Here is a 23,388-nt window from a genome sequence, read left to right as displayed (position 1 = left end):
AATTGTAAATGGAGTTTAAATATATTAATGCCAGTTCTGATGCCGCTTCTGTGTCATCTCTGCGCTGCAAAGATGGATTTTGATTTAATGATTTAATTTGACTGGTAACAGTAGTTCTTTATTATTCTAATAGAATTTAATTGGAATGTTAGAATGTGATATAAAAGGTGATGCCTACCTCTAAATAAGTTTAGAAAAAATGTCCATATATAGCTGAAAATGCCCCAGGAAATCAATTTAAGGTGGCAAATATTGCCCCTTAATAAAAATGTTAATTTCTGTCACTGCTGTGAACTGACCACTGCATAGAATATGAAAAATATGAATATCTTTGTGAGTCTGCTGTCAACAACAGGCCTAAACCAGCCATGGTACCAGTACAAAAACACAATCAGTAAAATATCTTTTAATTATTATCAACAAAACTTTGAAAATATCTAGATATATTTTTGCGCACTCCTAATGTACGGTATTAATTTTGATTTCTTCAGGTCTTAAAAAGGTCTTAAAAAGCCTTAAAAAGTGTGCAGCAACCCTGTAAAACTGAAGTAAAAATTGAAGTTATACAGAAATATTGAAAAAATTAATAAAAATGACAAAAGCACATAAAAAAAAATCACTACAACCTACACTAAAATGAAGAACTGAAAATATGAAAATAAAAGCTAATTAAAAATATTAGTAGTTATAATTTACAAATAATCCTAAAATAACACTGGTAATGTTAATAAATACAATTTGCAATGAAAACATTTATTCAAGACATTTTTATAAGAAAACATACAAAATGCTATAATAAAACCCTATAATAATTGTAATTATAATTATAAAAAATAATGACAATTTTATTATATCATTTATCTATAAATGTATTTATTTTCAAATTAGTTACTTACCCAGTTCTAGTGAGTACTGTTTGCTGTGGAATCATAAATCAAATCAAATCAAATCAAGTATATTTGTATAGCGCTTTTCACAATACAGATTGTATCAAAGCAGCTTCACAGTATTAAAATAAAATAATACAACAAAGTTTGTTTCTAGTGGAATTTATTGATTGATAGAATAAAATTAAATATCCCCAACTGAGCAAGCCAAAGGCAACAGTGGCAAGGAACCGAAAAACTCCATCAAGTGACCTAATGGTGTCCTAAAACTCCATCAGGTGACCTAATGGAGAAAAAAAAAAACCTTGGGAGAACCCAGGCTCAGTCGTGGGCCAGTTCTCCTCTGGCATTTATGAACTAGAGGTATGAACGACATAGTTATGTTATGTTATGTTATGAGCACATCATAACATAAGATTCTTGTTATATTTTCAGATCGCTGGCAGCAGCTCTTGGCATGCACGGTTCTCAGTGCTTACATACCTCCAGATAATGGTGTTCTATAATCTGTTCACCATACTGAGCACCGAGCAGGCTGTTCAGGACGTAAGAGCACTGGTCATCAGGCTACTGGAGGATGAGCAGCTGGAGGTACCTTCTGGGCAACACTGAATAAATGATGATGCCAGCATGCCAGTTTATGTTCATTCAACCTTCATCTCTTTGCATCTCTGTGCCGTAGGTGAGAGAGATGGCTGCCACCACTCTCAGCGGCTTCCTGCAGTGTAACTTCTTGGCAATGGATGCCTCCATGCAGACTCACTTTGAGGCTCTATGCAAAACCAGATTGCCCAAAAAGAGGAAAAGAGACTTGGGCTCTGTGGTGGATACCATTCCTTCAGTTGGTATGATCACGCTTTAATCACATGCAGTGCTGTAATAGTTTGGGTCGTAACTGTGGCACAACAGTAGCTTTTATGCCCACAGAATTTAAGTTCCCATTCCCCCATTCCCTCTGTCTTATCCTGTTACAAAAAGGCACGAAACACCTGTACATAAAAAACAATAAATTATTCTTTTTTTTGTTTTTATATTTTTATGTATATATTTTTTGATGAAACATAAGTTCACTTGATAAGCAAAACTTGCATTTATTTGATTAAAAATACAGTAAAAACAACAAAATTGTAAAATGTTATTACAATATAAAATAACTGTTTTCTATTTTAATAGATTTTTTTTGTTGTCGTCTAGATCTGTTCCCCTGCTCTTTTCTTTCAAGGAATACAGGGCTTTAATATATTTTAAAATATAATTAATTCCTGTGATGCAAGCTGAATTTTCAGCATCATAACTCCAGTCTTCAGTGTCACATGATCATTCAAAAATCATTCTAATATGGTGATTAGGTGCTCAAAAAACATTTCTTCTGATCATCGATGTTGAAAAAATGTTGAGCTGCTTAATATTTTTGCGGAAGCCATGATGCAGATACAAAAGGTTCTCTGATGAATAGAAAGTTAAAAAGAACAGCATTTATTTGTATAAGAAATATAAAGTAAAAGTCTTCACTGTCACTTTTGGTCAATTTAATGTGTCCTTGCTGAATAAAAGAACTAAACTAAAGCACACAGATATTTTTTTATTAAAAAAAATAACAGAAAATTGTTTAATTTGTCCTCAGATCTGGTGCGGCGTCACGCCGGAGTGCTGGGAATCAGCGCTTGCATCTTATCCAGCCCGTATGATGTCCCGACCTGGATGCCTCAGCTCCTCATGGACCTCAGCGCTCACCTCAACGACACGCAGCCTATCGAGGTACACGGCTCGTCACTACAAACACAATTGCTTTCTGTCTCCCTCTTGTGCGCTTCGGCCCATTAAATCTAACAAAAATCAATACAAGCCTTTCTCCGTCTGATTTAGATGACCGTGAAAAAGACTCTGTCTAATTTCCGCCGCACTCATCACGACAACTGGCTGGAGCACAAGCAGCAGTTCACGGACGACCAGCTCGTGGTGCTCACAGACCTTCTCGTGTCACCTTGCTACTATGCATAGATTGGGTATGTTGCAAAGACGCTCATTTAAGCAAACCGCCAGCCTAGGAAGTTAATCCTGTGATGCCCAATAAATGCTGTCTAGGTTGGCAGCTCACTAGGTTTTAAAATGCAGCCATACCACTGATCTGTATAGAATGACATGATAGTCATTATATAGATCAGTGAGCCATACTGATTTAGACTCTGCTAATAATGTTCTGTCCTGTTGCCAAAGTAACTCATTAATGAAAGCTGTTCTAGTCTTTAAAAGCTGCTTAATTGCGTGATTGTGACCTGATCATATTTTATCTGTTTCTTTTCAGGTTGAAACAGTGTTTCTGCAGGTTTTAGTTATTTCTTCTTTTTTTTTTTTTACTTTATATTCAAATAAAATAGGAGGGCAGGAGGCACGTATAGGCATGATGGAGTCGAATGGAGTACACAGACACGAAGCGAGCGATTCAACGACTTAGAAATATACTCTGTACGTACTGTTTGTATGTATATATCTAGCCCATATTTTTGCATTTCAACTATACTTAATATTTAAGGTTTACCAGCGCAGGGATGTACTGCCTGCAGTCTGTAATATTGTTGTACAGTTAGATGATTTCCCCCCCCCCCCCCCCCTCTCTAATCCTGTGTTGACATTAAAAGTGTGATGAAGGACATAATGCCTATGGGTTGCCCCATAAATCCAACTCCAAAGCCCCCATCATGCTCTCTTGATGTGAGGTTCTCAGTGATCTGAGCATGTTTAGAATTGTCAAAACCACTTTTCCCCATTTCACTGGGATATTTTTCATCGTTTAGCATTTTGTTTTTTCTTTAAGCCTTTTACAGCTAGCAGCATGTGATTCTTGGTTGAGAGACATAGAAAAAGGCATCTTTTCGACTTAAATCTCCGTGGTAATCGGATGCGGCATGCACCTCTTTGGCTGTTATTGCTCTACGCTAGACTGGCATCAGTAACTTGATGAAGTATATATTGGGGCTGAGCCCTCCTATTTTTTATCATTACATGAGGACGCAAGTCTGAGTACTGTGACGTTATTGTAGGAAGGTAGCTTTGACATTGTCCTGTAGCTCTCTGCTCACTTGCCATCACAACAGGGTTTTGTTTTGTGTCCTATGTGTTTGTGTATTCATATGTGTATGTATGCATTTGTGTATTGTACATATGCATTTATCTATGCATAAACGACTGACACGTCTTCGATCGAGAACAGCCTGACCAGATTTAGTGTGAGAATTGTGCGAGTTTGTGGAAGGCGGCGGGATACACATGCATGTTGGTTTGAGTGTGCATGTTTGTAGTTTGACCAAATTATGGCGGGGTGATGATGATGTTTTGAGCCATTACTTATTGGCAAGTGACAGATTCCGGGATTGTTTTTGTTCTTCTGTCACAATTCACTCCAGCCTCAGTACAAAACCACTTAAGATTGTTCTCTGAATCACACACAGCGCCAGGAAGGGCTTCAGGTTCTACCAAGGTTAGTTCTGTTTTACATTTGAGAGTGTACATAACAGAAACATTATTTAGCTTAACGCCAAAACTGCAGTGATTTTTCTCTATTATTATTATTATTATTATTATTTTATTTTTTTAGATGTTTGCTTCATTTTACTCTCAAGGCCAATAAATGAGTTTTTGTTTTTAACAAATTAAAAATGCAAACATTATTTTTCCCCATAATATTGCTACTTTTTTTTTTTTTTTGCTGGGTCTCGCAATATGTCAAAGTCCTTATTGACTAGTATAATTATACTAAACAAAAACTCTTGGGAGACATTAGCATTTGGAACATTGTAGTAAATTCAGGAAAGATCCAGTACACAATGTTATCGGTACAACAACAGAGTGGAGTTGTAACTATTCAGACAAAGTATCCTTAATAAAGAAAGTGATTAACTTGGGTGAATCTCACAAATTCAGTTTGAAACATTCCAAAAAGTTTTCACCTGGTTTCACAGACAGGGCTTGGAATAGGCCTTAGTTAAATTAGTTAACTAAATAATAAAATAAAATAATTACATTTTATTAACGAGAAAAAGAAAAAAAAACATGCATCTTGAGACAAAACAATGACACCGATATATTTTAAGATATGTGAAAGTTGCTTTGAATTAAAGCTCAAACATGAATTTTAGTCTTGGATTAGGCTTAAGCCTTGTCTGTGAAACCGGCCAATGGTATTGTTTTTATAAAGGAAAATTGAGGACCCAGTGAGTTTTCTTTTTTCTACTGATATAATCATAATTCTAATGAATCCACACATACCAGAAAAATTTACCATGTTACAGTAAAAAAGTGCAAAGAATTAATAGTATGTTAATGGAATTTGGTGGTAAAGCATACCTAAATGCCATTCAAATAATGTTACACGAAGCAAAAATAATTCTTAATGGTCTCAAGAACATGTTTCATGTTATCAAATTCATAAATAATATATATTTTTTTTTTAAAGTGACGAACATGTTCATGAGATTCACCCTTCCATGGTTTATTTGAAGATAAGGAACTTTAGAAATGAATAAGAAATGGCTTTGTAATATATTCAAGTTTCCCCAGTAGAATAACTTTTACATTTTCATGGACAGCAATGATATATATTACAGCATACACTGAAATCCATTTAAGTACCTGATTTGTATCAGGTACTTAAAATCAGGTCATTTTCAGATACTTAAATGGATTTCAGTGTATGCTGTAATGTTCAACATAAAAGACAAATAATGTGAAACGTCACGTCATACAAATCTAGTGTTCAGTAAAGAGACTGCCTTGGATAATTCTATTGAAAGAACAGAAAAGTACTGGTTATCTAATGCTTTAGCGGGTAACAGGGTTTCGTTTGCATCAGCTGTCATAGTTGATAAACGAGGAAGAAATTAACTAAATTCCTGAGTTCTTAAGAAGATTAAGGACAACATAGACAAAAGCAGATCACTCCATCTCCTGCTCCTGCAGCTCCTTCACAAGGCGCTCCAGAGAGAACAGGTGATCATCGAAGTCTTCAGGAACTAGTTGCCTGAGGGCATCGGCGAGCTCAAACAGGTAATCTGTATTCTTGCCACTGGGGCCTACAGACTTCACAATCTGCTGAGCAATTGTCTCCAAAGGCGCTGGGCCAAGGTAATTTGGGTTGTTAAAGGATCCGATGTAGAGCAACGTGTCCTGCATTGGTTGGTGTTGTTCATCTTTGGGATGAAATGTAACTGTGATCACCCCATACCCGCCTTTTTCTCTGTAGTCAAGATACTCTTTCACTTCCTTTTCTTGGCCTGATGGCAACTTATAAGCAACACCCCATACGCATCCCTACAGGAAAGAGGAGAGTGAACGAACACACACAAACAGTTTGGATTATTTGTGCATGTGAATGAAATGCATGTAAATCTAATGCTATCATTAAATGATAATATTACAAATATATATAAAAAAAAAGGCACTTCCCATGAAAATGGTACAAAACAGGGTCTGAAACTTTTAAATAGTTATATTTTTAAATAAACGGTAAGTGAAAGTGTGCGTTTAAATCTCAGATGTTGATTGTCAACCTCAGGAGGTCAAAATAAAACTGATAATGTATTTAAAAATGAAATATATATATATATTTTTCAAGTTAATTGAAAAACAAAGACAACGTATAAAAAGTCGTTTAATAATTATTTAAAAATCAATAAAGAACAAAAGCAGGAATGCATACTTAAATGTCATTAAAATAATACTACATGATGCAAAAATAATTTGTAATGGTCCAAAGAACATAAATGAGAAAATAGACTATTCATTGTATAGATTACATAGGCTAATCAGATTCCAAAAATTAAATACTTGTAATTAGATTATATTGCATTTTAAAATATTCAGACTACAGTAACTTTTTTATTGATTACATGATTACTTAATATTCACAAATTGGCATTAAATTATCAAGAATTCATTGACTCCCTAATTATTCTTTCTTTTAAAATGTCCTTTCTAAAAAGCCTACTGCTCATATATGTTCAGAAAGTCTTCCAGTTTTATGGAATGGCACACAGACCGACTAGTCGTGCATATAAATACATTTAAAATTGAGATGCCACACAGCATAAACAAATAAAATATTGTATTTTTTTTTTTAGTTAGTGTGTTTTAGTTTTATTTTATTTTATTTTGAACCCCAGCTGCAGTTCATTCCCAAAACCCTAATTTGGGAAACCGTGACATAATGCAATGTTTCAAAATTCAAAATAGTTCGGTCAAAAGTAATCTAAAAGTAGTCTGACTATATTACCTTAAATTTGTAATGTAATAGTTACTAACTACAATTTTTATCATGTAGGATAATTTGTATTCAGTAATGGACTACAATTTGCAAGTAATCATCCCAGCACTGGATACATTTTAATGCTAGGGAATTATAACTGTATATAATTACTGTTAGATAATGGTAACGTTAATCAAAATATGTAAAAAAAATAAAAAAATAAAAATGCAATAGAAAAACAAGTCATGGGTGATGGGTCAAAAAAAGTAGAATGGCTTAAAGGTAACGTTAGCAGTATTTCATTACCTCAGGATCCTCTATTAATGTCACCACTCGCCCAGGCTGAAATAAAATCAATAAGAAATAAGAGTGTTAATCGTCCTGTGTTAAGTGCTCTGTCATCCTTAAAGGTCACTATGACTGGACACATGCTGTTGATCAACTCGTATGACTTTGATAGGGAATAATCGGGTCCATACCTTTCCAGGCACCCCTCGATGATCCGTACTTCCCTGCCAGAACCTGCGACTAAAACCTTTGACGAAACCCACTCGTTTCTCCTCGTACGGGAAGTCAACTTTCCAAATCAAAGATCCGTAACCAAAAACCCACATCTTTGCTGCTCTCTGCTCACGGTGTGTCTGCTGAACACATACTCGACAGCCTCGACTTATATGTAGATGCTGGACGTGTTTTTTAGGGCCTGCGTGCCACTGACGAGTCTGGTTAGGTATGGTGACAGGGTTGGCATGCATAAGTTAGGTGTTATTAGTAACTTATTACTGAAGATTTCAAAAGAAACACATACTTGTCAAGGGCAGATACAGATCCAGCCGAAGTCGCCTCGCATCAAGTTTCCTCTCTTGACGTCGTTTGACGTCTAATTTACAAGCTGTCATAAAAAACATTGTTTACAAAAATCAACGTTAAAACCTGTACGCCATTAGTTGAAGGTATAAACCATAGACTGTATAAACTGGATAATGGGAGATATCATTTTTCAAAATAAAAGCCAGTTTACCGGTTTAAAATTAAACGCTTACAATGAATCACCACTGTAACCAGAATATCAACATATTTAATACAGTACAGTAGTAATCATTTTAGAATTCTTACGCTAATAATTATAGTTGTTGTCAAGGGCGTAGATGGATCATGGTATAAATATTGGGGGGGTTGTAATGCATAGATTTAAATATTGGGGGGGTTATCTCCCCCCTAACCCCCCCACAAACTACGCCCCTGGTTGTTGTAGCAATGGATTTCTGATGAAACCCATGGGTAAGTTATACAATAATTGTTATTTATGTGAAGGAAGTTAACTATGTAGACTTGTTAAAAATACAATAGTTAAATCGAAATGATCGTGATTTATTTGTTTGTTTGTTTATTTATTCATTCATTCCTTTATTTTTACTTAGTTACTTTTATATTACACAAATTAAAATGGTATTTCTAGGTTTTCTGACCGCTTGTTCAATAGACAAGCAATGCTTTGCCTCGCCTTTGTTTTATATGTTGCTGTTATATGTTATGTAATTATATCTAGTTAAATATTTGAATGATGAATTTGCTAGATACTGTCAGTTATTTAATAATATCTCCCTTTCTGTTTTAAGGAAGTGTCGGGTTTCGGTTAAGTGGGTGGATCAATTCAAAATATGTAAAACGAAATATTGGAATCGTTTTTTTGTTTATAAAATACTATTGTTATTATAATTTCCGCTTATTTATTTATAGTCGGAACGCAAAGTAACACATGTCTGTTCTAGCCGGAGCCCTGAATCAGCCAATCAGGAAACAGCATCGCCGGAAGTTCCGTTAAATTTATTTGGTCTGGCTTGTGGATTCTGTCATTATTAATTTATGTGTTTAAACTTTACAGATGTTTAGAACCGCAACATGATTTTTCACTTGATCTTTTTGTTGTCTTGTGAACATCTTAAAGATTCAAAGTGGGGAAATGAACTAGACTACTAGCATACTTGAAGTGGTTAACTCGTTATTTTGCAATCAAAGCACCGTTTTCTGCCCTGCTTATCATGTAACCTAGTGTGCACTTGACTTCACTGCATTACAGAGATTTAACCTGTGGCACTGCAGTATAAGGCAGGTGTAATTCAAGATCTGGAACTGTCAACGTGCACAGTTAAAAGCCACTGTGTGGAAATTATATAATGTTAGCATGAACTATTTCAGTAATGTTTAAGGGGTAAAGTTAGTGTTGTGTGGAGGGAAAAATCGATGGACTTCACGGAGTGCTTTGGAGACACCTGTTCAGCCGTCGCGCTGGCAGCCCGGGAGGGGAAGGGTCGGCGGGTGCAGAAGCTCATCCAGAGAGGCTTCGCGGTGGACGTGAAAGATAACCGGGGCTGGAACGCCCTGCATGAGGCCGCGGCGGCTGGGTCAGCGGAGTGTGTGCGGCTACTCCTCCCTGCAGCCGGTAAGAGCTTACTTACACACAGACGCTTCTGAAGTGCCAATTAGGTCTCTTTATGCAGACTGTTTAATGCTGCTTAAATGTGGCATAAATGCATTTACACAGCCATTTTAATAGTATACTTTTATACTAGGGCCTAAGGTGGGTCAGAGCCGACAGAGTTTAGTCTGGCTTTTAGGCAACATTACGTTTTTTACACCGAATTTTGAGCAGGCACTGAGCCGCCTTAAATCAGCTGTGTAAAGATGCATTATGGACCATCAAATAGAGTTATTTGTTTAGGCAATGAAGGGATGTTGAAGGGAAGGGAGTTCGCATAGAAATGGAAATTCTAGCTTCATTTAGGCTACCTGTATGATTCCAAATCTGTTGGAATCTCTTTCTTGCATACATCACAAAAGGAAATATTGGGCAAAATGTGTAAGCTGCTCTTTTCCACAAAGTAAAAACGATTGGGGACTGGGGTTGTCAATCTTGACAAATGACATAAATGTATTAAAACATTTATCTATGCAACTTGAGCGCCATATTCTAAGCTTTGTGTGAGAAACCATTTCTGTTTTATAGTCCTTCAAATCTTCCCCTCATGAGACAGACAGTATTTGCTTGTTTTTTCAGTTCCAGTGCTGGTTTAAAGGGTTAGTTCACCCAAAAATGAAAATTGTCATTAATGACTCACCCTCATGTCGTTCCAAGCCCGTAAGACCTCCGTTCATCTTCGGAACACAGTTTAAGATATTTTAGATTTAGTCCGAGAGCTTTCTGTCCCTCCATTGAAAATGTATGTACGGTATATTGTCCATGTCCAGAAAAGGTAATACAGACATCATCAAAGTAGTCCAAGTGACTACAGTGGCTCAATCTTAAGTTTATAAAGCGACGAGAATACTTTTTGTGCGCAAAAAACAACAAAAATAACGACTTTATTCCACTATTCATTTCCTTCTCTCTGGGTCTCGAGTTTTTTCACGTAGTATAACTGCGTAGCACATCTGGGTTGTACTGCAGTACTGCAGTACTACATGAACTAACTCGAGGCCCAGAGAGAAGGAAATGAATAGTGGAATAAAGTCGTTATTTTTTTTATTTTTTTGCGCACAAAAAGTATTCTCGTCGCTTTATAAACTTAAGATTGAGCCACTGTAGTCACTTGGACTACTTTGATGATGTCTTTATTAGCTTTCTGGACATGGACAGTATACCGTACATACATTTTCAATGGAGGGACAGAAAGCTCTCGGACTAAATCTAAAATATCTTAAACTGTGTTCCGAAGATGAACGGAGGTCTTACGGGCTTGGAACGACATGAGGGTGAATCATTAATGACATAATTTTCATTTTTGGGTGAACTAACCCTTTAAGTATTTAAATATGCACATATTCAGATTTAGTTACAAGAACTGTCCCTTGAAGACCAACTATCAGAGCTCTTTTGACACACTGGTATGTTTGTATAATTATTAAACTGTTCAAGATATGTTTTCTTTAATGTGCAGGTCTTTAATTGTATCTCAATGTTCCTCTTTACTTCAGTGAATTGTGAAGATTATGTCAACACTTTGACACATAACTCAGAGACTCCTGTTTACTTTGCTGCGAGGAATGGACACCTCCGGGCGGTGAAGTGGCTAATCAAAGGTGGTGCGGACATTAACAGGACAACCAATGAGCTCTCCTGTCCCCTCTTTGCAGGTAAACCCAAAAGTACCTAGGATCACAGGTCATCTCAGATCATATTTACCATGTGTATTTTCCCTCTTTGGAGTCTTGTTATATATTTGTCTTTTTTTTCTTTTCTCCTAGCTGTAGATGGTGGGTACAAAAATGTTGTGGAGCTGCTGGTGCGAAATAGAGCAGAAGTCAATGGGACTCACTCTGTGTCAGGCTGGTCTTGTCTCCATCAAGCTGTTTACAAGGTTATAGCTTTAAACTACAATTCTAATTTATGATTTATGAAGCTTTTATGTTTTGGAAACTTTGAAATTTGCACAAATACTACATTCACATACCTTATATACACTCACCTAAAGGATTATTAGGAACACCTGTTCAATTTCTCATTAATGCAATTATCTAATCAACCAATCACATGGTAGTTGCTTCAATGCATTTAGGGGTGTGGTCCTGGTCAAGACAATCTCCTGAACTCCAAACTGAATGTCAGAATGGGAAAGAAAGGTGATTTAAGCAATTTTGAGCGTGGCATGGTTGTTTGTGCCAGACGGGCCGGTCTGAGTATTTCACAATCTGCTCAGTTACTGGGATTTTCACGCACAACCATTTCTAGGGTTTACAAAGAATGGTGTGAAAAGGGAAGAACATCCAGTATGCGGCAGTCCTGTGGGCGAAAATGCCTTGTTGATGCTAGAGGTCAGAGGAGAATGGGCCGACTGATTCAAGCTGATAGAAGAGCAACTTTGACTGAAATAACCACTCGTTACAACCGAGGTATGCAGCAAAGCATTTGTGAAGCCACAACACGCACAACCTTGAGGCGGATGGGCTACAACAGCAGAAGACCCCACCGGGTACCACTCATCTCCACTACAAATAGGAAAAAGAGGCTACAATTTGCACAAGCTCACCAAAATTGGACAGTTGAAGACTGGAAAAATGTTGCCTGGTCTGATGAGTCTCGATTTCTGTTGAGACATTCAGATGGTAGAGTCAGAATTTGGCGTAAACAGAATGAGAACATGGATCCATCATGCCTTGTTACCACTGTGCAGGCTGGTGGTGGTGGTGTAATGGTGTGGGGGATGTTTTATTGGCACACTTTAGGCCCCTTAGTGCCAATTGGGCATTGTTTAAATGCCACGGCCTACCTGAGCATTGTTTCTGACCATGTCCATCCCTTTATGACCACCATGTACCCATCCTCTGATGGCTACTTCCAGCAGGATAATGCACCATGTCACAAAGCTCGAATCATTTCAAATTGGTTTCTTGAACATGACAATGAGTTCACTGTACTAAAATGGCCCCCACAGTCACAACCCAATAGAGCATCTTTGGGATGTGGTGGAACGGGAGCTTCGTGCCCTGGATGTGCATCCCACAAATCTCCATCAACTGCAAGATGCTATCCTATCAATATGGGCCAACATTTCTAAAGAATGCTTTCAGCACCTTGTTAAATCAATGCCACGTAGAATTAAGGCAGTTCTGAAGGCGAAAGGGGGTCAAATACAGTATTAGTATGGTGTTCCTAATAATCCTTTAGGTGAGTGTATAAGTTCTGCAGCTCTTTTTACTGACCGTTAAGTGTAAGGGCTTATCAGCAAGTTGTTATCATTAAAAAACAACTACTTATTTAGAACATCAATCAAATTATTTATGTTGCCCGATATTACTCTTTTGCTTTTATACCTCTATCAATAAGCTTTATACTTCTAAATGTTTAATTAAACTTCAAAAAATGAAAGCCCAGGGCCATAGTGTGTGTAATTTAATCAAGCTTTTAAATCCTACATCTGAGGCAGTTATCAAAATCTTTCATTAAGAAATTGAGGCAATAAATATCTGTAAATAACACTTCCAGGGCCATACTGAGATTGTGAGGTTCCTGGTGAGCATGTGCTCTCTGGAGGCAGTGGATGACTATGGGATCACACCATTATTTGTTGCTGCACAATATGGACATCACCAATGCTTAGAGATTCTTGCAAATGCCGGTGAGAACGCTTCTTTAATGATTAATCCTGTATGAAGTATGAACTGCATTGCACTTTTGTACACTAAATGCTTTGGTCAATGTTCAGTGTCAACTCATTAGAGCTAGCACTACTGTATCCACTGTGCTATTTACAGTGACACATTCTTCTGAGACAGATAAGCAGTTTGATGTAAGGGTCAATAAAAAAAAAAGAATGTATTCAATGATTGCAGTAAAAATTCAATATAGACATACAGAGACTTGAATACATTTTTAATTTCTTAATTAAAATTCATGTTCACACTTTTTGGGTGGTGAAGGAGGGGTGGCATAAAGTAAAAAAAAGAAATGGATCATGTAAAAAATATGTCTTCATAGTGAAAAAAGCCTCATTAAAAGTTTGGCTGCTTGCTTTGCTGCTTATTAATATTTCTTTTAAAAATTAAAGAACTTTATACTTCCATTCAGCAAGGATGCATTTAATTGATCAAAAGTGACAGTACAGATAAAAGATTTATAATGTTACAAAAACTTATTTTTATCCCATGTTTTGTAAAATGTGTAGGGAAATTGTTTTACTTTTTACTTGACATTTTAGTCATCACAATTTCTCTTGAAAATCATTAAGAAGTTTATATTAAAGAAGTCATATTAAACCAACATTAATACAAAGAGTACATTCTCAGTGAGTTGTTCTAAGAACTTGACATGACCTACATTCTTCACGTTTTTAGGGATGCATGCACCGATACCGAGCTCATGTAGGCTACTCGTAAAAATGCTCCGATACCAACAACCGATAGCCTACCACAGGCAGCGTGTAAACAGTGTTTGTGTCCAGGCAAAGAAACATTGACAACAGAGGGTATAATGGGGATAAAGAAAAGAAGGCTGTCTATGAAGTAAATGTAACTTATTAGTGGAATATTAAACGAAATATAGTAACGCCTATATAGCTGTGGTCCGTGAGCTGAGAAAAACTCGCAGTGGATCGAGCGCGCAGTGGCACAGAAGCGTGCGAGCTGGTCGAGCGCATTCCTTTTCACAGACATCAGTGGAAAGAAAACTAAAAAGAAAAGTAAAACAAGGCATTTAGCTTATTATTAACGTTAACTGATGAGAGAGAGTTTATGCAAAAACGCCCGTCTTGGCGAGTATCCCAGTAAACAAAGTCGGTTATATTTCAAGTGAACATAGAGAGTATATTCAAATCCGTGTCCGTGTTCGGTCTTAAAGGGGCAGCAGTCTAATAAACCTGCTGCTGTGTTTTAATGTTAATCAAACAAAGGACAAATAAATTACTCACTGTTCTTGGCTAAATAGGCTACCCTTTTCAACTTTACAAAAATATCCATCAATATTTAATTTATAAAGAATATGCGATGTTTTTTTCACATTTGATTACTTTATTAAAATGTCTGTACCTGTTAGATCTACCCGAAAAACTCTAAAAACACAAGTTTATTTCATTTGTAGCCTTTCTTTTTTCTATTGTATTTATTTGTGCTATTTGTGCTATATATGTGTAAATTTGATTATTTGTCCTTATTTTATTACTGACTGCTTACTTGTCTTTAATAATGTTTTAAAATTCACATTAATTAGGCTGGTAGTTTTTGTAGTATCAAAATTGGAATAAAGAATTGATATTTCACTGGTGTCTAAACATTTGTAACACTGACCCAATCCTCAGCACTGAGCCCTTCTGGAGCTGCTCTAAATATGTGATGTGCTATTAAATGAAAGATAAAATATGATAGAACAATAGAATGAACAGTGAAAGTAACAGAAGCTCATACAATGCATTTAGCAGGCTTAATTAAGCATGAAAATAACTTAAGGAAATATATATTTGATGAACAAATTAAGCCAACTAATATGATTTATAGTGGTGCACGATATATCGGCCGCCGATATAATATCGGCCGATATGGTCATTTTTTTACACATTGGTATCGTTCTGATGTCAAAATATGGCCGATGTGAACAGGCCGATGTTTGACGTGTGAAGTTGAAGATGAAGTTGACGATGCTGACTCGCGATCTTTGCAGTAGTGAACGCACCTGAGAGAAATACACATTTCATACAGATGACATAAGCAGAGAACAGTCTGTTTTCTTTCGTTTTGAATTGTTCTGTTTAAAAATAGACATTTCAAGCTTTCTATATATGTCTCAGGTCTGTGAGGCAGGTAGGTTTCGTTTCATTTATGAGACGCGCTCCAGGTTCACGCACCGTCGTCTCCGTGTCCTGATTAAATATTTTCTACTATATTTACTTCTTATTTATTAAATCCAGGCAAATTGTAGATGAAACATTGATCAAAATTAAGATACAATTAATACAAAACTAAATTAAATTTAAATACAGGCTTTGTGCTTTCTATTTGAGGTCTCTGTGAAAGTTTTAAAGCAGTCTTTTAGTGCCGCTTTCAGAGTGCTCACGTCCATAACGGAGAACTGTCCCGTCCGTAACATTGTTAACGCAGTCCAGTGCGACTTGTATGTTTTTTTCCTCTTCATTTTTGACTGATCGTTTTTTGACTCGTAGATATTTGAATATATTGCTTGATATTTGATACCCGTTCAAATTTGATTTTTCTCAAAAGTGACAGCACGTGTGATTTGTGGATTACTGATAAGCGCGAGTGGAGAAACAGGTGTTTATTTATTCATTCTCAGTGTTGAGAAACGTAGCCTTCATGTGTTACGTTATTGTGTTAATAATAACTAAAGTAGCCTACCTAATATGTTACATATTTATTTTGTATGAAAACTAGCGCGTTCGTTACTTAGGCCTATGGGTTAAAAAGTAGGCTACCATTGTATCAGTGCTGCGCTCTCTCTCTCTCTCACAAACACAGACGCACACACACAGAGAGAGAAGATCATTGTAAAATGAAAAATTGGCAGGCTAAGTTTAAATTTTGTTCTTGCTTGGGTTTTTTTTTCTGTCAAAATGTCAGAAAGCATTTTGTATTATCCATCCGTGTTTTTAAAATTCGTTAAATGACGGACGTTTTACTGTTAACACAGCCCATATGTCGGATTCGTCTTATAGCCTACTTATTATTTTTAGAATAAGTGTTTCGTTATGCTATTATTGGACTCCTGTCTATTCATTGTCAACTGTTTTCTATAAATATGTTTGTATTGACTAACATTTATTCAGTTAATGCGTGTCCTGTTTAAAATGTGCAATGTTCAAACGCAAAGACAGCACGTCACAAATAGAAGCCCTTTTCCCTGTGGTATTTTTTAGTATCATATTTGGATATTGGAATAATAAATTAAGTAGCCTATCCTATACACAATGTTCCTATGTTTTTTTTTTATACTGTTTTCTAGGGGTTTCTTAATTTTAGACAAGTTGACCAGCACACATTATATGCAATGCAATATAATGCATGTGTGTTTTGGAAAATAGATTTTTATTTGATTATCATAAAAATGTGTTTTCTATACAGAGATATATCGGCATCGGTAAATATCGGTATCGGCCATAACAGCAATATTAATATCGGTTATCGGTATCGGCCACAATTTTCACATCGGTGCATCACTAATGATTTATAATCTTTTGGTGTATCTAATACATTTAAAAATTAGAAATGCAGTGAAAATACAGGCATCGTTTTTTGGTATCTGTTTTGGCGAGTACCAAAAATGGGAGTATCGGACTCGTACTGGAAAAAGTGGTATCGGTGCATCCCTAATAATTATTATTTATTTTTCGTTATGGTGAACACCCTTATTTAACTTAAATGGGAATTAAATAAAGAATGCCACACCAAGCACAACAGGTTCCTGGATCAACATGTTTTGTTTTTCCTCGAACAACATAGCAACAGAACCAATAGCAAGAGAACCTGATTTCACAAAGTAAAACATGTTCTTGGATCAACATCTTTGTTGACCTTGAAACAACATTCCAATCAACCAGTCAGTTACTTTGTCAGGTTTAGGCTTACAACCAGGGTTAGGTGCTTCTACATCAATTTCATTTACCTATCATTTCCCTCTGAATTTAGGGATAACTTATGGGTAGGTTTAGGGGTAGGGATATGGTTATGATAAAATTTTCAGACATTAATGTTTTTCCGGGATCAACAAAATCTGTAGACCCCTAAAATCAGGATGTGTGCCTAAGCCGAGGTTGTCGTTGTCACAGGGGCGAATGTGAACTGCCAAGCAAACGATCTGGCCACACCGTTGCTCATTGCCGCTCAGGAGGGCCACGTACGGTGTGTGGAGGTTTTACTGGCCCATGGAGCTGACCCTAACCTGTACTGCAATGAGGACTGCTGGCAGCTACCCATCCATGCGGCGGCCCAGTTCAGTCGCCTAAGGTACGGCAGCTTGTCAATTACACACTGGGTCTGTTTAGTGCTTACGAAGACCTCGTTTTAAAAAACGATCCACATTGTGACATTTACTTAGTATAATATAAATAACATTTGAAAGCTAACCTTTTCTACTTTTTAAATGAGAGCGTAACTTTGGCCTTTATGAAATAATTTTTGCTACACTGGATTAATCTGGCCGCTCATCTCTTGTCTTTCTGTGTAGTGCTTTAGAGAAGCTGATTCCGGTAACGAAGCGAGAATGTGACCGGGGTGAAGGAAAGGTCAGTCCAGTTTACTTGGCAGTACTTAGCGGACAAGCGGACAGCCTTCGGGTCTTGCTAAAGAAGGGCTACAGTCCAGACGCCCAGAGCTGTCGACAGTTTGGATACAGCTGCCCTTTGGACATGGCTCTGTGGTGCAACTCTTGGAAGTATGACATAGATGTACACTCATGTCCTGCTTTTCATTTTAAACACAATCAGTTGGACAGTATGACTTTTTTTTTTTCTTTTTTCCGTTTGTCTTTCAGTTTGGACAGCGAGTGTCACCAGACTCGTGAGATCACTCTGATGCTCTTGGCAGCAGGGGCCCATGTGAGCATGGGCATATATGCCTTTGCGTTACAGGGCCATGTACCAGAGCACCTGCCCTTGATCCTGGAGCACGCTGGGCTCCCTCAGGGTGACCGACTCGGAGAGCTGGCCAATAGAGCCCTTGCCGAGCTGCAGAGCGCCTCTTTTTGGCTCCCCCTGCTGCTCAAAGCAGGAATGGACCCCATGCTGCTCCTACAGGACAAAATGTAAGTGACACATTACGGTTGTTGTGTCACACCTTTTTTTTATTTTAATCATGAGTGGATTCACCATGCATGGCTTTTAATAAATAATCGTGCTTTATTAACGTCAGAGTTAAAAACCACTGAGTTAAGCTCTTCTCTTCTGCCTGTAATGCTGTAATTGGGTGCAGGCTTGAAGAAGCTGAGAACAGAGTGCTTAATTTCTTTCTGGAGTTCATTCATTGGAAGACTCTGCCCTCCGCAATGCTTCAGATTCTCTCTCACCGTCGAACAGATGGCACCTGGACGCCACGGAAGCATTTCGGTATGAACTGTGTGGGTTTTATGACTTTGATCAGGTGTTTTTCAACAATACATTGCATATATCATATATGAACTGTACATTCACCATTATTTTGTTGGTAAAGTGAAATTAAGCTAAATAGTGAGTTTATTTGTTCATTAAGTTTCCTGAAGAGTTTCTTTATTACAGTTAAAGTGCTGATATTCATTCCTTTCATTCACATAGCTGTTATGCAAAAGGTCTGCGAAGTTTAAAAGCTCAGAGCGCACAACAAATAAAGTTATTGTCTCCTAAAAGAAAGGATCGATTCTAAACTGCCGAAACTAATCATCAGTAATTCACTTCCGAAACAAATCTACATAGGTTTGTAACAAATTTGCATAATGCCAGCTTATGGTCTTCATCGGCTGCCCGCAAGCAACGTCCACTTTGACCCGTCCTCAAACACTGTAATTGTAGCTGAGAAGCATCATATTGTAGCAGCATGTGGACATGTTGAGAAGATGCTGTTTTCTTTGCTGCGAATTTAATTTGCATGCACTTTATAGGATGAGGACTGTTCATATTTCTACATATACAAGTGCCGAGGAAGCCTCACGAGTTGAATTTCAGATATGGTAATGGGAGTTTATTTTCTGACACGCGCTGATAGACCAATCACAACAAATGCGACCATCTGACCAATCAGAGCAGAGGAAGCTCTCGGAAAGGCAGGGTTTAGAGATAGTGAATCCTTTATTGAACCATTTCAGACATTGGGGAGGGGAAAGAGGCAATGCTTTTTTGTCCTTGGATACATGTAAACATATTGTAGGAGACCTTCAAATCAAAAGTAGGAATGTTTAAAATAGCATAATAGGGGCACTTTAAGTTCTGTTAATTTTTTGTAATCAGTTCAAACTGTTTTAATGAAATGATTAAAAACCCACTAATTAGTTTGCATTAGAATGTTTATGTATTAAAATGTTTACCAAGAAACTAAGTTTTAACTAAGAAGATTATTAAGTTTTAACTATTTAAGTAATGTACAGATGAGCAAATGCGCATATATATATATATATATATATATATATATATATATATATATATATATATGTATGTATGTATGTATGTATGTATGTATGTATGTATGTATATATGTATGTATATATGTGTATATATATATATATATATATATATATATATATATATATATATATATATATATATATATATATATATATATATATATATATATAAAATTGGCATATATATATATATATATATATATTAGGGGTGGAGCCGAACCCGAATACGGTATTCGGAAAGGCACAAATAATGTGTTTTTTACGAATACTTATTTCGAACAAATACTTAAAAAAATATTTGTATTCGGGAACAAGAAAAACTTTATATCAAAAAGCTGCGTTTCCTCCGGCTGTAAATCCACTTGATAAGAAAGGAGGAAATGACACGGAAATATTTTGGATTAGGCTAATGTCACGTTGCCATAAGCGGTCGTTCACATAGCGCTTTTTTTGCGCGTGCAGATTTCAAATGTAGGCGCGCGGTAAGCGCGCTCGTTTTTCCAGGCGCGCCTATGTTGGTTGCATAGCAACGACAGACGCGGTGCGAACTGCGCTCTCCATGATGACGAGGAAGTATCAGCAAATAATTAATTGATTTCTAGCCCTTGCATTAGCTTTAGATATATTTATGGAGATGAGAAATGAAATAAAAAGCTGTCATCATGTCATTAATATCAGTCCTTCAGAAAAGCTGTTCTAGGCTTATTCTTGGCTGGATAACTCTTAGCAGGTTTAAAAAGCCCTTTTAAAATTAAATATGAATGCAGTTTTGGATTTAAATAAAAGTACAGCCAAGTCAAATAAAACACGTTTTATCTCCTGTATTTGGTAACACTACAAGATACCATTCATTAACATTACTTAATGCACATCTAACATCAACACATTGAGTGAACAATATATTTTTACAACATTAATTAATGTTTGTGAATGTTATTTAATACAAACACTTGATTGGTCATGTTTGTTCACTTCATTCATTGTGCATTAAATAATGTTAACATAAATAATGTTAACTTTTGATTTTAAAAATGTATTTTTAAATTAACCCCAAGGAGAATAATTGCGACAGTATATAACTATTGTTTATTGTTAGGTCATTTTATCTAATGTTATCTAACAAATTGAATCTTATTGTAAAGTGTTTTTAATACTACAGTTTCCATCTTTGTAACCGTGATATACACTTTAATATATGTAAATTTAATCTAAATTAAACTTTGGTACCGAAATTGGTACCGAGAACCGTGGATTTTCACTGGTATTGGTACCGAATACTGAAATTTTGGTACCGTGACAACACTAGTAGCTCTGTTAGCTCTGTAATTTAGACAATAGGCTGTTGACAGAGTTGTTGGTAATGGCTGTTATGTTATTTTCTTTTCAATGACGTTCCTTGTTACATGTTCAATTGCTGGATTTATGGAAAAACATCAACCAATATTGCATATCCATAATTATTATAATGGATATAATTAAAGAATACTTACACTATAACGTAAATTAGAAGTGTAACGCAAAAAAAATGGATTTTTACACCTATTTTGAATTTTACTCGAATACAAATACAAATACAAATACAAATACTTTTCCCCCCTCAACAAATACAAATACAGATACAAATACCGGCTGCTTTGCACACCCCTAATATATATATATATATATATATATATATATATATATATATATATATATATATATATATATGCCAATTTTTTTTCCAGGATTCTTTGATGAATAGAGAGTTCAAAAGAACAGCATTGATTTGAAAGAGCAATCTTTTGTAACAATGCTTTTACTGTGTCACTTTTGATCAATGTAATGCATCCCTGCTGAATGAAAGTATTAATTTATTTCATAAATTTTATTTAAAAAAAAAAAAAAAAATCCATATTGTCCAATCCTAATGAATTGGAATGTATCATCTGATGTGGTAAGTGGCCACAGCTCAGTAACCCTTTGCTCTTGCTTCCAGAATCAGTCCCTCCCCTCACTCATCTGTGCAGGCTGGCAGTGCGGGCATCGGTGGGCAGCGATGTTCTCTCTAAGACCTCCTTTATCCAACAGCTGCCCGTCCCCACACTGCTTCAGGACTACCTTCAGTTCAGCGACGTCTCAGGCTTGCTCACATAGCTGCCTGACTGTCATCTGTGGCTAATTAAGTTATCTCGACTTGTTCCACTGCAGTATTTTGTACATAATGTTAATAAAATTTTAATGACTGCTCAAAAAAAGCTGGACTCTGGCTCTTTTCATTACCTTGATATTTAGAAAATATGGGAGGACAAATGAAGAATTTCACCAATTTCTCTTCACTGTTCTGTTCCCCTCTTACACAGCTGGCCTTCATACTGAGTTGATGTTGAAATTCACCTCTGCTCCGTGTCTTTGGTCTGCCTCGTTATCTTCTCTCTCTCTCTCTCAGCGGCTCTCCTCTCTGTCTGCCTCCAAGGTCACTCTGCCTGAAAGACGCATACTCTCTTCGAATGTTAATTGCCCAACGCAGTCACACTCGTTCAGAGATGCTACTATCTGCCTTTGGTCATACTATTTATTTAACATTTTATGTTACCTTTAAGGAATGCCCATAGCACACCATCAAAAGCTCGCTGTTAATTTAAAATCATCCGTGTCGCTGCGGCGTGATGCTCTCAATCCCCTGCTGCTTTCAGAATTGAGTCATACCTTTAAGAATAGACGGTTAATCTGTTTCACACAGACATCAATGTTCCAGTATTTTTCTAAAGCTCACACATCCAGGCTAACTGTCTTCACCTCTTTAACATTAATTACGGAAAGACCACGTGATGCTTGCGTTATTGCTTAAAAAAAAGAAAGAAAAACTGTTATATAACATCAAGGTGTTCCTTATTTCCATGCCGTTTCTTTTGGAATACCATGTGCAAACAGCAGGGGGAGAACACGGATAACTGACAGTCCTACCCCGCACTACTGTAGCTACCTAGCAGCCTGACTACATGAAAGAGGAGCCATTTCTGCTCCCTCCCTGATATTTTGAATTCAGAGCAAACCGGAGGCTGTGTCTCAGCAACTCTGTCCCTTGTTCTAGACAATCAGGCCACCTCTCTGTGGGAGACTCTGGAAAGGCATGGCATCAGTAATCATGCGCATTAAGCTTTTCTTGTGCTGCAGGTAAGCTCGGGTCCAACGGTTCGGCTTTGATTAGCAATCAGGCTTTTGAAATTCAGCCAAAGGACTGACTGACTTTGTCGTTCTTTCACACACATTCTTTCTTATATACATAAAGTATTGAAAATCGAATTTCTAAATTTTACAATTTCATATTTGAACAGATATAAGTTTTATATATCATATATCTTTAGATAAATATATATATTTCTAATATAGAGAGTAAAAATATTTGTCATTGTTTTTCAAACCACATTTTTGAAGAGACAAGTACAATACAAGTAAGCAAAAATATAATTTCTCATTATTTGTAAAACAATTTTTGAAGAGATGATTTTTATATAATATATATTTGAAAAGAAAATATATATACACATATAATTTATATATGTGTGTGTGTGTAGAGGTAGAGAGAGTAAAAATATTTGTCATTGTTTTTCAAACTTCATTTTTGAAGAGACATGTTTATATATTTTTAGAGAAATATATATTTAACATTTTTTAAAGGTTTATTATACATG

General features: G+C 36.4%; 3 protein-coding genes across 5 annotated transcripts in view; 2 read left to right on the top strand and 1 right to left on the bottom strand.

The window, feature by feature from the left end:
- psme4b (proteasome activator subunit 4b) overlaps window positions 1-4,789 on the top strand; it is a 35,211-nt gene extending 30,422 nt beyond the window's left edge. For both annotated transcript variants that reach the window (XM_084134821.1, XM_084134820.1), the window contains 5 exons: window positions 1,323-1,478; window positions 1,570-1,732; window positions 2,512-2,645; window positions 2,754-2,893; window positions 3,193-4,789. In XM_084134821.1, the coding sequence (XP_083990947.1) occupies window positions 1,323-1,478; window positions 1,570-1,732; window positions 2,512-2,645; window positions 2,754-2,888 (588 nt within the window). In that variant the 3' untranslated portion in view covers window positions 2,889-2,893; window positions 3,193-4,789. The remainder of the gene's footprint in view (window positions 1-1,322; window positions 1,479-1,569; window positions 1,733-2,511; window positions 2,646-2,753; window positions 2,894-3,192) is intronic.
- Window positions 4,665-7,744, bottom strand: chac2 (ChaC, cation transport regulator homolog 2 (E. coli)). Of its 2 annotated transcripts, XR_014608921.1 has the most exons (4): window positions 7,608-7,744; window positions 7,435-7,470; window positions 5,595-6,194; window positions 4,665-5,497 (listed from the first exon to the last, which is right to left on the bottom strand). XR_014608921.1 is itself a non-coding variant. In XM_084134823.1 (3 exons), the coding sequence occupies exons 1-3, from the start codon at window positions 7,740-7,742 to the stop codon at window positions 5,820-5,822; spliced, it is 546 nt and encodes a 181-aa protein (XP_083990949.1). In that variant the 5' UTR covers window positions 7,743-7,744; the 3' UTR covers window positions 4,665-5,819. The 2 variants fall into 2 exon arrangements, 1 of the variants encoding a protein (XP_083990949.1); XM_084134823.1 differs by having other exon boundaries at window positions 4,665-6,194.
- asb3 (ankyrin repeat and SOCS box containing 3) lies at window positions 7,542-21,950 on the top strand. Its single transcript, XM_084134822.1, has 10 exons — window positions 7,542-8,272; window positions 8,384-9,571; window positions 11,104-11,262; window positions 11,374-11,486; window positions 13,112-13,244; window positions 17,397-17,574; window positions 17,795-18,001; window positions 18,101-18,370; window positions 18,538-18,671; window positions 21,693-21,950. The coding sequence occupies exons 2-10, from the start codon at window positions 9,373-9,375 to the stop codon at window positions 21,848-21,850; spliced, it is 1,551 nt and encodes a 516-aa protein (XP_083990948.1). The 5' UTR covers window positions 7,542-8,272; window positions 8,384-9,372; the 3' UTR covers window positions 21,851-21,950.
- The last annotated feature ends 1,438 nt before the right edge of the window (window positions 21,951-23,388 follow it).

The sequence above is a fragment of the Abramis brama genome (genome assembly GCF_963993115.1).
Source record: "Abramis brama genome assembly, chromosome: 14".
Lineage (NCBI taxonomy): Eukaryota > Metazoa > Chordata > Actinopteri > Cypriniformes > Leuciscidae > Abramis > Abramis brama.
This window is presented reverse-complemented; position numbering and strand designations above follow the sequence as displayed.